The sequence below is a fragment of the Raphanus sativus genome, chromosome 6 (assembly GCF_000801105.2).
Source record: "Raphanus sativus cultivar WK10039 chromosome 6, ASM80110v3, whole genome shotgun sequence".
Classification (NCBI taxonomy): Eukaryota; Viridiplantae; Streptophyta; class Magnoliopsida; order Brassicales; family Brassicaceae; genus Raphanus; species Raphanus sativus.
The window spans coordinates 14,745,338-14,760,171 of NC_079516.1; the positions used below are offsets into that span (position 1 = coordinate 14,745,338).

The window sequence follows — 14,834 nt, forward strand, 5'->3', positions numbered from 1 at the left end:
ACGGAGGGAGTATTACTTAGAAAATTAAAGAGTCAAGAGAGCAGGGGCCTAGCCCAACCCAGGCCCATTACACAGAGAGTCTCAGAGAAGATTTTGCCGACTGATCGGCATCCTCATTGTTTTCTCGAGCGATATGAAAAAACGAAATTGAAACAAATGCAGATGATAGAAGGTGGATATCCTTGACGATTCCCAGTAGATCCTTCTTCTGCTTCTTGTTGATAATAGCTCCTAAGAGCGTTCGGTTGTCAGAGCAAGCCCTGAGATTCGGGATCCCAAGTTCTCCAGCCATGCGAAGTCCTTGCCTAACTGCCAGAGCTTCAGCGATCAGTGGCGAATCAACGTGGTCTTGTATCGATGATCCTCTCTCTATCTCAACCCCTTTTCATCCCAGAGGATCCAAGCTGAGCCGGCTCTTCGTCGATTGGAGTCCCAAGCTGCATTTGATTTGATTGTTGCCAGCGGAGAGAGAGCTAGATTCGGAGTCAGCGTGATTATCGGTCCTACTGGCTTGTAGGATTGTTGCTTTGTCGGGGCTAGAGCTTGTGCATATCCCCATTCTCTTGCAAGTGCTAAACTTCGATATGCTATATCTTCAGGGTGAGAGGTTATCCCTTCGAAGATGATCAAGTTACGGTCTTTCCATAGTGACCAACAAACCCAAGGGAAGATAGCTGTTGTAACTCCTAAAGGGGGAAGGCGGATAGCTGATCTGAAACGGATTAGAGCTGTGGAGAAACTGTCTGATGCAGCTATGTGAACTGCTTCTTTTAGAGGTATTTTTGACCATACTTCCTTAGCTACAGGGCATAAAAGAAAGGCATGTAGGGGAGTTTCAGTTTCCTTACATCTCGGACAGTAGACCTCTGATGTCACTCCTCTACGTCGTAGGTTTTCTCCTAGTGGTAGGGAGTCTTGGAGGGCTGACCATAGAAACGTTTTCATCTTTGGTGAGCAATCTAGCATCCATACATCTTTAACCCAGTTGAACTCGTTTGTTGTCTCATTACTGACGTTCCTTTTGATGTCAGAGCTTACTGAATTATACCCTGATTTGGTTGTATAGGTTCCTGACGATAGTGGGAGCCATATAAAGCTGTCTTCTGCTCCTGTTTGACTTGGGTGTAGCCTCAAGATTTTCTCTTTGAACTCCGGTAAGAATCTTTCGATTCTCGCTGTGTTCCATTTCATATCATCTGTCAGCAGGTCTGAGACTCGTAAGTCTAAAGCTTCTTCTTTCACAGGTCCAAATATCTTGATGTGTTCATCCAGTGAAACCCAAGCATCTTTCCACACTTTTATGGTCATCCCGTTACCGATGGCCTTTCCCAAGTTATCTCTGAGCAGATTCCTTCCTTGGATGATTCCCCTCCAACCGTGTGAGCAGGCTGATGGGAGTTCCACCTCCAGGAAACTCTTCTTGTGGCAGTACTTGCCTTTGAGAATTCTTGCCAATAAGCACTCAGGTACTGTGATTATTCTCCAAGCAATCTTAGCGAGTAGCGCATGATTAAATAGCTGGATGTCTCTAAAGCCTAAGCATCCCTCTGCTTTTGATTTTATCATTTTCTTCCAGGCCATCCAGCTCATCTTCCTTGTGTTATCAGGTCCGTCCCACCAGAATCGTGTCAACACCGATTGGATCCTTTTATACATGCTCATCAGGAGCTCAAAACAAGACATTGTATAAGTTGGAATTGCCGTTAGAACGGCTTTCAACATTGTCAACTTCCCAGCTTTTGACAGACGCTTCGTTGCCCAACTCGCTGCTCGTTGTCGGATTCTATCAACCAGATTCGTGAAAAGGTCTCTCTTACGCCTTCCGAAGTGCTCAGGTACTCCTAAGTACTTACCTTCACCTCCCTCTTTTGTGATTCCTAAGATTTTCTTTGCTTCTTCTTTGATGTCTGGAGGTGTAAGTCTTGAGAAAGTGATTGCTGATTTAGACTTGTTTATCTGTTGTCCTGAAGCTGCTTCATATTTCAACAGGATTTCTGCTAGCTTTTGGCATGAGGTTGTTGATACTGAGCAGAAGAACATAGTATCGTCAGCAAAAAGCAAGTGATTGACCCGTGGACAGCCTCTTGCAACCTGCACTCCCTTTAAGGTACCCTCTGTAGCTGCTTGCTTGCATAATCCCGATAGCACTTCGCCACAGAGTATGAATAGATAAGGAGAAATGGGATCTCCTTGTCTGATTCCTCTACTCGGTTTCAGTACTTCATAGACACTATCATTGATTAGATAGAAATAGGAGACTGTTGAGATACACTCCATGATCCATTGGATCCATTTGCTGTGAAAACCAAGTCTCTCCATAACTTGTTTTATAAAACTCCATTCAATCCTATCATAGGCTTTAGACATATCTGTTTTGACTGCCATGGAGCATTGGTTAGCCGCTGTAGAAGACTTTAGGTAGTGTAGAACTTCATGAGTAATTAGCACATTGTCTGTGATAGATCTCCCGGGAATGAAAGCAGATTGGTTTTCAGAAATAATGTAGTTGAGGACCTTCTTTAGCCGTAGAGATAGCAGCTTTGATATAATCTTGTAGTATATATTGCACAGTGCTATCATGCAGAATCTATATTCATAAATAACGTTCTTTCTCATTTCCACAGTTTTATAAAGTTGAATTTGTTTTTATTAACAAGATACAGACTCAAACATCAATACATTGTTACGAACCTCACACTGATCAACATCGCCAAGTTGTTGGCTCCATGCTTTCTTGAGGGCAAATCAAATGATTGTTCGTCTATTGAACGATTTCACCATTCATTTAACTAAGGGAGGTCTTTGTTTTTCTCCAAACCAAAAAGGTTGTATTCGCAACATGTCTAAAAGTTATTAATCTGGTCTACATAATAATTCATAATTAATTTGTAGGTTTGATAATCTAAAAAAAAAAAGAAGTTAGTACCACTGGTTAAACAAATAAGCAAGCCAACTAATTAGAGGGACGGCTCAATAAGCAGAAGAAGAAAGATTTTGAAAATGCAAACAACATTTAAATGAATCAATTGTAATGTTATTCAGAAACATCGATCTTAACACGAAACCCCAATGATTCATATTAGTTTAATGGTTTAGCCTTATGTGCACCAAATCATTGTGAGCCCCCAGGGCGACGTTGGCTCTCCTGGGCCACGGTGCCGCGTCGTGGCCAAGGTTTCCACTTAGCTTCAAGGTATCTCCTCGGTATCAGCCTTGGATACCTCTCCTGAAAATCCCACTCCTTACCATCGAAAATTATCCCTTCCGGTGTGACCTCATGGATTGCACATGCCTTCTTATAATTACACATCTCGGCATCGATCGCGGTCATACGGATATCAACGTTCGCTGTGCCGAGAACAGACCTGAAATGGCAGCGGTGAATCTCCTCCTCCAGCTTTTGGCCACCTTCAAGGAGTACATTGAAGGTATGGCCCAATGGTGGCTTCTTGGCTCGTCGCCATCCGTATTCGAGGCCGCTGTTTATAGCTTGACAGAAGTAAACGATCTCTGGACGTTTGAAGCCTTGCATATCATTACGTATGTTTAGCTCCGTTGTGACGAAATGTGACCTCCCGGCGTAGGAGAATGTGGTGAAGTGCACCACAAGGAACCATGCTAGGGTTTTTATGAATTTATCAATGTTAAACGTCATTTTTTGTTCTCTTGTCGTGATGATTTGCCTCGTGTCGTTTGCCTTGGGATTTTGAGATTTGGTTTGTTCTTCATACTTAGTTTTTAAAAACGTTTTCTTTTTTTAACTAAATTTGTTGCAAAGTCCATATAATTGTTTTTTTGTTATTTTTATGTGGACAGCTTTGTTATAACAATAAATAAACCATTAATAATAGTAGTCCATGAGAAACTTGAATAACGGAATCGGTACTTCGTAAAATTTAACTTTTTAGTTGGAAAACTATGTTCAAGCCAGATTGTTTCAATGTTTTCAAACATCCAAATTAATTTCTTCATAATTTTGTGATTTTTATTTATTTATCTTGATTTTTATTTATTTATCTTGATTTTTGATCATTCAATAATTTTTTTTCTAAATACATTTTCAAAACAACAATTTAATTAAATAGTTTCCCTCCATTCATATTAAACATATTGTGGGTTTAATGGTCAGAACATCAAGTTTCTCAAGATGAATCTCTTAAAATGTAAATATAAATTATATTACTATTTAATTAAAAATATTTTAATATAGATTTCTCAAATTTTTGATATATTTTCTAATTGAATTTTAATATAATTTGTGTCTAAATTTCAAGTGATTCAATTTAAGAAAATTCTTCCAATACAAATAATAATCTTAATACCATAAAGCCCGCAATTATTATTTCACTAGCTACTAGTCTACTGGTAAGCTTCTTATCTGAAGAATAGAGGTATTAGAGCATCATTAACCCTAGCACTTCTAATGGGGTGCTTAATCATTTTTTTAACAATAAATAGGTGATAAACAATTTTCTTAAGCAACCTCTAATTAATGTCCTCCAATGCAAGTATTTTATTTAGGAGTTTTTAAAAATAAAACAGAGACTTATGGAACAAGTTACACTTACATAAACTCCATGCACAAAAACAAGTAATTTATCATCGACAATTCAAACAAAAGCAAGTCACTATCTCCCCAACGGATTCAAGAAGTTTGTTGTTCACAACTCTGCTGATCTTGAGTTACTCATGATGCACAACAGGACTTACTGTGCGAAGATTGCTCACAATGTATCAACAAAGAAGAGGAAAGCCATTGTGGAGAGAGCTTCCCAGCTTGACATCGTCGTTATCAACAGGCTTGCTAGGTCGCGTAGCCAGGGAGACGAGTAACTAACGAGTTGACATCATCGTCAGTTGATCATAACTTATTTTTTTGCGTATTAAAGAGTTATGACTGAATGTTTTTATGGGTTTCTGTTTTCAATACCTAGCACATCCTAACTAATTAGACCATCAATGCAAACAGACCAAACACATTACCTACCTAACGTATCCATAACGCTTTCAACGACTTCAAAAAGATTAAAACGTTTACCTGTTTTTATCCATACATGGAAAGCACTCCTCTGCTTGCAAACGATCCTTCCTGTTTTGCTCCATCGAATGCACTACTCCTCTACAGAAGGAAATCGAAAATGTGTTACAGAGCAAAGATTCAAATTTAACACAATAATCACACAACCATACACTCAATTCAAAAACAACCAACCATAAAACACAAAGCTTTTTTAAGAATAGTTCAGTCAATATCAAAAAACAAACACAAGAGGCAGAGACTAATCTATGTGAATAAAACACAACTATACACTCAATTGATAACCGACCAACAAATAAAACACAATGACAGATCCAAAAAATACTATATGTTCCATTCGAGATTGAGTTTTATTCGAACACAACAAACTAATAAAAATATCAATGAACGATTCATAGCTTTATTTTTCTTTTGATTTCGTAGAGGAGAGATGGAGGATTTTCATCCTCGAGGAGATCGACACCGCGAGACGCCGAGAGATTCATCGTCCAGGAGAGCGAGAGAGACGAGTCGTTGATCATCGACGAGGAGGTCGAGAGGAGAACGAGAGAGACGAGGTTGGATCAAAATCGACGAGGAGGCCGAGAGGAGAGCGGGAGAGACGAGGAGAGATCATCGTCGATTGATTACGAGGAGGAGGCCGAGAGGAGAGCGAGAGAGACGAGGACATCATCGTCGATTGATAACAGAGCCGTCAAGGAGGCGAGGAGAGATCGATTTCGTCGAGGGAGAGAGAGAAAGGGAAGCCGAATGGACAACACATGTCCAATAAGCACCGCATCATCTAGTGCTTAATTAAGCACCGTATTCTTTCTAATTAATCATTTTTTCTTTTTTTTTTAAATCAAAAAATCATTAAGCACTCCTTTAAGCGTCTGCGTTGATGATGCTCTTAGATTCGAATCTCAGCAGTTTTAGCAACTGATTTTTTGTTCCTGATCCAAAAAAAGTTATGGACTTCGGTCAAAAAAATTTGAATTAAAAAATAATATATTTTTTCACTATGATTAAAGGTTTTTTTATTTGGTCATATGGATGCTTTTTTTTATCTATATGAATGTTGTTTCAAGTCATTTGGTCGTATATATATCTGGGTGATCAGCAGGAATTGTTGTTCCAATGTTATTTTTTTCACCTACTCATTGTTCTCAATTCTCATTACTCTCATCCTATATGTATGGTATTTAACGGGGCTTACAAATCCAAGTAGCAGAAGAAAATTCTTATAAACATCTCACTAATAAACAAAGTAACAAAACCCATACTGTTTAAAATTATGTGGACATTCTTGAAAACATATATATATCAACTCAACCCTTTAAAATCCACGATTCAATACATCCCTCCATAGTCTCAACTTTTGTTAGTGTAATGAACAAGTAGTGAATTAGAGCTAGCCTTGTAATGTAATATTTAATAACAATATGGTTCAGCATTATATGGGTTACTCCCTCCGTTTCGATTTAATTGTCGTTGTAGAGAAAAAAATTCGTTTCAAAATAAGTGTCGTTTTAGAGTTTTAATACAAAATTTATTAAAAAGATTCTCCATTTTATTTTTTTATTGGTTGAAATATGGTTAGGTGTATAGGTAATTATGTTTTTATTTTGAAAATATACAAAATCATATGTTTTCTTAATCTGTATGCATAAACCTAGAACGACAAATAAAATGAAACGGAAAGAGTATTATTTAGGGATAATTTATAGTATTAGTCTTCTCTTGTTCCTTTGATAAAAAAAAATCTTCTCTCATGACTTGCATTATACATGTAACATGCTTTATGGGTTCATAACTTCATAGTATTACATGTCTCCACTTAAAGGTTAACCTGAATGTCAACACAATATTGGTATGTTGTGAAAACATAAAGATAAAATTTTACTAGAATTTTTTTCTTAAAAAACAAGGAATATGAGAGACACTTGGTTCGAAATACTAACATTAGCCATTATTTTTAATTTTTAAATTAAATTTATAAATAAAAACAAGGAATATGAGAGACACTTGGTTCAAATTCTAACATGAGCCATTATATTTAATTTAAAATTATTTATAAATAAAAAAACAATAACATCTTAAATCATATCTTTAAATGTACAAAGATCTTTGTCATATCCATACGTTAGCTCTCGTCAGCACGAGTTAGACCAGCATCATTACCTAAGTTCTTTAACCGAATAAGAAGTGGGACTACATCCTTCCCAAGATCCGGTCTATCTTTTTTTCTGAGCTCCGCGCATCTCAACGACATAGCTGCAAAAGCTTGAGCCTCTTGTAGAGGCCAATCTGGCACGGTCGGATCAAGCATATCCTTCAAAGTTCCTCTACTGATTGCCCTCGAGACATGGTGAGCCAGCCCCATGGGAGGCCTTGCGGTTATGATCTGAAGCAGCATTATCCCCAACGAGTATATATCTGACTTTGTGGTTAACATTCCTGTTTGTTGATACTCAGGGTCTATGTAACAGAATGTCCCTGCTGCAGATGTCATGTGGTATTGCGTGACGTTATCAGCTACTGATGCAGGGACTAACCTTGCTAAACCAACGTCGCTGATCTTGCTCACGTAGTTTTTGTCTAAGAGTATGTTGGCTGGTTTGAGGTCGCGGTGAACCAAAGGTTCTGGTTTAGCTTGATGGAGGAATGATAAGGCGGTAGCAATCTCTGCCGCTATTTCGAAACGTTTCCTCCAAGAAAGCGGTTTAGAGTTTCCTCTGCGGACGAGTATGTCCTCTAAGCTCCCGTTTTCCATTAACTCGTAAACCAAGCATCCATATTCTGGACATGCACCTAGGAGGAGGACCATGTGAGGATGCCTTATGCTACTTAGAACTTCAACCTGTAACATGATAGTATACAAACCATGAGACTAAAGCCATCTGCACCTGAGGCTTCTTAACTAAATCTCTCACCAAAAGTAATAATATTTTAGTAAGAGAATTTCTTAAGTATTTAAAAAATATTTATACTTAAATATTATTATTTTTAGCGGGAGCCTTTTGTTGAAAAATAAATAATTCGGATGCCCTAAACTAAGCAGAGAATCTTGGATAACAAGAAATATAAAAATAGAAACCCTACCTCTTGTTGAAATTGTTTTTTTCCTTGAGCAGCATCAGGTCTCAAGACTTTAATGGCAACAGGAGTGTGGTCAAGTTCGCCTTTGTACACTGGTCCATAACCTCCTTCTCCAATTTTTCTATGATTTGCAAAGTTCTCTGTGGCTTCTTCGATCTCTTCTATGGAATATCTTCTGTAACGAACATCGTTATGTGCTAAAGCATTCATTGCACGGTCTTTGTCCTCTGATTCATTTCTTGCTTTTATCTCTGCTTGCTTTCTTCTTTGTCCTTCTAGCTCTGCCATTCTCTGAGCTTTCTCAGCTGCCTCTAAGGCCGTTCTACACTTTGCCTTCTCCATTTCTGCCACTGCCAATGCTGCTTCTTCAGATAGCTTGGCTTTCTCGAATTTAAGAGCTTCTTCTATTTTCCACTGATTTAGCTCGTTGGCCTAGAAAAAAAGACATGAATATCATGTGTTGATTCTTGGTATACTTTCTAGGATTAGGAAAAACAACTTTTAATAGATTAAAAAAACTTCTAAAAGGAAAAAGATATTGGGTTATGGATCAAAAAGGCTTATAAATTAGTCATTCAAAAAACCAATATACAATCTCTTAAACATATATTTGTCTCAATCATGTTTTCTTGAGAGTTCTTGCTTTCTTAGTACTTGATTCGCGTTTGTGCACAACATCACGCAACAAACATTTTTTAAGAGATTTTTGAGATTTTAAATTTTTCATACTTTAGGCCAAACATCTTCTAAGAAAACAGAAGGAATACCTTTCTTTTTGCTGTAAGTGCTTCTTTACAGGCTGAGCTATACATATCCATAGTTTGCTTTAGTTCAAGCTTCAGCCTCCTCATTTCAGCTTCAATATCTTTCTGTTAATAGAGAGTAACAACCGAGAACTTAAGTCTTAGAGCTTCTAGTCTTATTTCTTAAAACTCATGAGAAAGAAAATCATTTTCTAGAAAACGTACAGTTGTTTGAGCATTTGACTCATCTGAAGAACTTGATGCCCCATAGAAATCTGAATTATGAGAGGAGATATCAACGGAGCCCCTCATACCACCTTCAGATTCATCAGAAAACGAACTTTGTATAGTGGGGTTCCTTTGGAACGCAACTTGGGTAAAGGCATTGTTGAAATCCATCGACCCATTTATAGGGGTTTTGGGCCTTTCTTGCGTGGTATTGAAGGCACGATTGTGTGGATACATCTCTGTGGGTTTTCTCCTTGCACTACGTTGGCCGCTAAAATATATAAAAATCTTACATGTTAGATGATATTATGCTCGCACTCAAGGCCGTATGTTTTAGCATGAGTAAGTGATTGGGAATTAAATGGTTAAACACATCAAAAACATCTATATTTTTTTTTGACTAAAAACATCTATATTTAATTTAAAATTATTTCAAAAGCTTAAGAGATTCATATCAAGATCTCTCAAATGATAGAAGCAACGAAAGATTTGTTTACTTACGCAGGCACAGGATCTTGCTCGCTATCCGACAAAGACTGGATCAGAAAGCCAGACGAGGGGACACGAGGAGGGGCAAGCGTGTTGGTGATAGGTCTTTGAGCTGGTCGGGAAGACTGAATTTTTCCTTTGCATATTACGTAGACCGAACAAAAATCAGGTATCGATTTCATTATGGCACCTTGCACGTCGTGGTGTTTACTAAACATAAGAGACCTAGCAAATGTGTATGTGTTCTTGGAGGCTGCTCCCAACACAAGATTGTTAACCAGGTTGCCATTAATATACTCCAAGATTGCTTTCGCCACGTCCGAATCGTCTACAACAGCCTCCGACATGGAAATCTACTTATAAGAGTAAACGTTAAAAACATATTCGTTTTATGCATGAGAAAACGACATGGAAGAAATATTATATTTACCCCTTTGCGTGCACAATATCCTCGATATGGAATGAAAAGCTGGTTTAGATCATCATTGGCTGTGTTACAAAAAAAAAAGATCATCATTGGCTCCATTCCCTCCATCTACAGTTTTCTCAAAAATCAAAATCTTTCGATATATATGATGAAAATGCAGGGCCAGTTTTGGGTAAATCCAATGAAACATCTTAACCCAAATTTTATAAGAATTATTATAAGTGGCATACCTTTCAAGTTGTCGATTTTAAAAAAAAATTAAAATTAATCTAAAATAATTTATGCCCTTTAAAACTCAGATCAGACCCTGTAAAAATAAAGGTAAGATACTTACAATTTGAACTTTTGAGACGAACATGAAGAAGAATGATGAGTGGGTTGTGAATGGTGTTGGCTAGATGGTCGACCGCCCAACGAACGGCGTAATGGCTATGCTTCTCTTTATCAATGGCGATCACTGTTGAGTTTACCGGTGAATGGCTATCGTCTGAGGAGTACGGTGGAGCCATCGTCGGTAGAGTGCATGCAACTCAAGGCAGAAGAATTATTCTCAGGGGTCAAGAGAAGAGAAAGGCTTCTTGCCTGTGGTCTAAGTTTCTCCTCTCAAATTCAACGGATTGTTTAATACGAATAACCGGTAGTCCTAAAACTTAGCTGATTAAAGGATCAAGTTTCTATCGACCACTGATTCGTATCACCACCTTTCCTTTCGGTTAAAACGAAAAGAAGTATTTTTAGATACGTATTGTTAATGTATTCTAAAAAATTCATTACATTATAAAGATTTTTTCTATTGTCAACAAATAGCATGCATTATCCTAAGATATATTTGTTACATCATCATAGAACTAGTTTCCAAATACTCATTTGCTTTATTATTTACAGCTGTCGACGTTTCAAGGTAAAAGAAACGCATGTTAATGAATATAATCATATGCTTATTTTGATAATGTAACCGCTTACACATTTATATTTTTTTTGAATTATACAGAAGTATCTGACCCTGTAAAAATGGTCTAGACTAGTCATGTGTTGCCACATTTATAATTTGTTCCTTCTAATTCATAATTTTGTTATTAATAGCTTATAACTTTGTTTGTATGAAATGATGTATTTATAATATTTGTTCATAAACTTAGATTGAAAACTAAATTTTGCAGCTATAGATAATTCATCGGCAGATTCATATGGGCAGCTGTTGAGGGAGTGAGGGACAAAGAGTAGGTGGAGCTCTATATCAAGTATTGATTCAAGATTATATAACGCCCAACTTGTCCACGGCTAATAGGCCACACACGTCTGTTCACTCGGCCCGTGGATCCTATCCAATTCCACGGTCGGTCGTTAATTTTCCAAAGCTCGAAATCATTGTTTACTGATCCTGCAATCACCACCCGACCTTTCCCCGTACTTTGGCTTCATTCGCACAGTATCACGAATTACTTTCCGATAGGTCACCTATCATTTCACTATTCCAGCCCAAGCACGTTTAACTCTGGAGTTTTAAACGGATGTGTGACGGAAAAAGGTAAGTCTAACTTTGGTAACATAGGTAGCCAAATCAATTCTCTTAAGCCTTTTCACATATCATAACTCGGGATGTTACAATTCACCCCCTCTCAAAGAACGCAACACCCTCGTTGCGCCCCACGAGAGGTCTCAAAACGCCTCTCAGATCATAACCGAGACGGCTAACTAGCTCTGATACCACTTATAACGCCCCGACCGCCTACGTCTAATGGGCCACCCACGTCCGCTCTCTCGGTCCGTGGGCCCCATCCCATCTGACGGTCGATCGTTAATTTTCCAAGGCTCGAAATCATTGTTTACTAACCTTACAATCACTACCTGATCTTTTCCCGTGTTTTGGCCTCACTTACACGGTATCGCGAATCACTTCCCGATAGGTCACCCATCTTTTCACTACTCCAGCCTAAGCACGCTTAACTCTGGAAAAGGTCGGGTGTGAAAGAACTAAGAACACAGAAACACAGAAACAATGAAAAAATTCTCCAAATAAGGTTATCTTTTATTAGAAATCTTTTAAACAAATTACACTCTTTGTTTAATCAGGTTTACTCGACTTCACACCTGTGAATCGACACTGACCAATTTCTAATCTACCCAACCTTACTCTAACAGCCAAGTCGCCCGACTTGTTCAACACCCAAAACCTTGTTCAACTTCGACACAGTACAGTTTTCTCTCTGCACTCCTAAAAGCTGCCGCAGACAAACTTGCAAAGCTTCATTCATTTTACCCTTCAAGCCAATCTCGTTTTAATCTTGATAAGTCCAAATCTTCTGATTCATCATTATCTCTAAGCTTCAATCATTATCTCTTGTCAAATCGTAATTAATATTTCCAACCAATAAGATGACGCCATGTCATAACACCTTGTGACTTGTGCAACCATAAAGAAACGTTGAACACATTTGTTTGCAGACTCCTGGTCTCAACAATCTCCCCCTTTTTCACTGAGTTTTACAACTCAAGCTTACTAGCGAACACTTGCAAGAAACTCCCTCTCAACTAAGTACCATCAAGCTGAAACAACTCTTCAATCTCCCCCTGCTTGAGTGACAAAACTCTTTGAAAATCTTCATAACAAATCATGTCTTTGTCACATCTCTTGGAGCCTCATCCTGCTTATGCCTGGCATAAAGCATTGGCTTCATTAACATGTCTGAGTATACCTCGAAAAACCTTAGTGTTAACCCATCTCCTATTGACATTCGGACATCCCAATTTTTCTGAACATGCTACATTGCACACAAGCCTTTGAACAGTCTCCTTGCATTTGGAATACAAATCTGATTTTGCAATCCATACCTTACCATAGCTTTTTGACTCAACATAACATTTGCTTTCACTCCAAGCCTTCTTGATATTGTTGATTCTCTCATAGCAAAATCGATGAGTATGCCCAAGTTTCCCACAAGAATAACATCCATAGTTGAGACTACATTCTCCAGCCTTCCTTGTCTTCATCTTGCTTTCCAAAGCATAACAGTATCTCTGTATGTGTCCAGGTTTCCCACAGAAGTAACAACCTTGTTTGAACTTCTGATTTGTCTGTTCAACGAGTACTTCTTTGCTTGAACAGGTTTGATGCGATTCAATCTACTTTGATTTAATATCAGAAACTGGTTTAGCACGAACGAAATTGGTGAGACATGCTTGATCTGTTCCACTACTAGAGCTTGACACACGATTTCCTATGTATCCAAGACCCCAATTCTGTTTTGCAGGCTGTCCCATGGCAAGAAGAGTATCCAAATCCTTTGTTCCTTTGCTTAACATCCTGATCTTCTTGTTGTTTTCGTTCAGATTATGCTCAAGATTTCTGCTTTTCTCCTTTTCTTCTGACAAAAGGTCTGATAACCTATTTATCTTTGATTCCAATACCCATGTATTTTTGTGTCCAGCTTCTGTCTGCTTGGTCAATCTGTTATCCTTCGTTGAACATGTTGGCGTCTCTAGCTTCAATGTCGTAGGCTTTTCCATCTCTATTATATTAATCTGAGCTTCTAGTAACGCCTTATTCTTCAGCAGGTTCAGATTCTCGTTACTCAATTCAACCCAACTATCATAGAGCTTACGATATTCAGCTTTCACATCTATCTCTCCATCACTATCAGAATCTACCTTAAGTTCTTCATCATTTTCTTTTCCAATAAGAGTTACAAGACTAAGCTTTTCATCACTTCTCTTCTGATGACATGGACGTTCAACCTCATATTGTCTCTTGCACACATCATGGTAGTGACAATCACATGTCTGACAACCTTTACTAGCACAAACCTCACGTGAGTTAGAGTTCCTTTTCTGCTCTTTCTCAAATTGCTTTAAAGCCTCCTTGAAGTTTTGTGTCAGTAACTCAACACATTCGTCCAATTTTTTATTTAGACTTTCATGAAGTGACTGGAATCTATCAGTTTCCTTCTCAGCAGTAAAAACTGTTTCTTTTCCTATCTTGGTTGGACAGGTAGGTGCTTCCATCTCTTCAGCTTTAAGAATACCTACCAACTGTGAAAACTTCATCTCATTAGTATTCATCCCAACTTTGAATAATGCCTTATAGGAGGCAAACTTCTCTGGAAGACATCGTATCAGCTTCTTGACCAGCTTCTTATCCTTGAAGTTCTTACCAAGGACAATTGCCTCGTTTGCAATATAACTCAGCTTTGAGCTAAAACTCGTGATAGATTCTTCATCCGCCATCCTCAATTTCTCAAACTGAGAGGCCAAATAGTCTAGTCTTGCTCTTTTAACAGTGGACGTTCCCTCATAGTATTCCACAAGCGTGTCCCATGCATCCTTGGCTGAACAACATCCCTGCACAAGTTTAAACTGATCTGAACTGATTGCATTGAAGATTTCTGATAGCGCCTTTGCGTTGAGTCTCGATGCAGTCTTTTCTGCTTTTGTCCACTTATTTTTGGGTTTAGCTATCTCTTCATCATCTTCAGTACAGATCGTTGGATCTGTCCATCCTGTTTCAACTGCAGTCCAAACATCTTCCTCAATCCCTTTGAGTTGTTGTTTCATGCGCACCTTCCAGTGTCCAAAGTTGTTTTCATCCAACATGAGTGATTTGTGAGCCGCTACAAACTCTGTTGTTTCCATGTTCTTCGCAGGATCTCAACCTGTTATAGATATCTAGATCTAGGTAGGTGACCCGCTCTGATACCAAATGAAAAAACTAAGAACACAGAAACACAGAAACAATGAAAAAATTCTCCAAATAAGGTTATCTTTTATTAGAAATCTTTTAAACAAATTACACTCTTTGTTTAATCAGGTTTACTCGACTTCACACCTGTGA

The 14,834-nt window shown here is 38.2% G+C and overlaps 3 protein-coding genes across 3 annotated transcripts; all 3 read right to left on the reverse strand.

The window, feature by feature from the left end:
• Positions 1–369: 369 nt before the first annotated feature.
• Positions 370–2,616, reverse strand: LOC130495577 (uncharacterized). The gene has a single exon (XM_056986987.1). The coding sequence runs from the start codon at positions 2,614–2,616 to the stop codon at positions 370–372; it is 2,247 nt and encodes a 748-aa protein (XP_056842967.1).
• Positions 2,617–3,112: 496 nt separating this feature from the next.
• On the reverse strand, positions 3,113–3,655 carry LOC108835130 (uncharacterized). The gene has a single exon (XM_018608421.2). It carries the CDS (start codon positions 3,653–3,655, stop codon positions 3,113–3,115), a length of 543 nt encoding a protein of 180 aa, XP_018463923.2.
• A 3,508-nt stretch (positions 3,656–7,163) lies between these two features.
• Positions 7,164–10,515, reverse strand: LOC108835129 (U-box domain-containing protein 35-like). Its single transcript, XM_056988178.1, has 8 exons — positions 10,341–10,515; positions 10,102–10,114; positions 10,010–10,070; positions 9,592–9,932; positions 9,088–9,361; positions 8,887–8,988; positions 8,123–8,551; positions 7,164–7,880 (listed from the first exon to the last, which is right to left on the reverse strand). The coding sequence occupies exons 1-8, from the start codon at positions 10,513–10,515 to the stop codon at positions 7,164–7,166; spliced, it is 2,112 nt and encodes a 703-aa protein (XP_056844158.1).
• Positions 10,516–14,834: the final 4,319 nt, after the last annotated feature.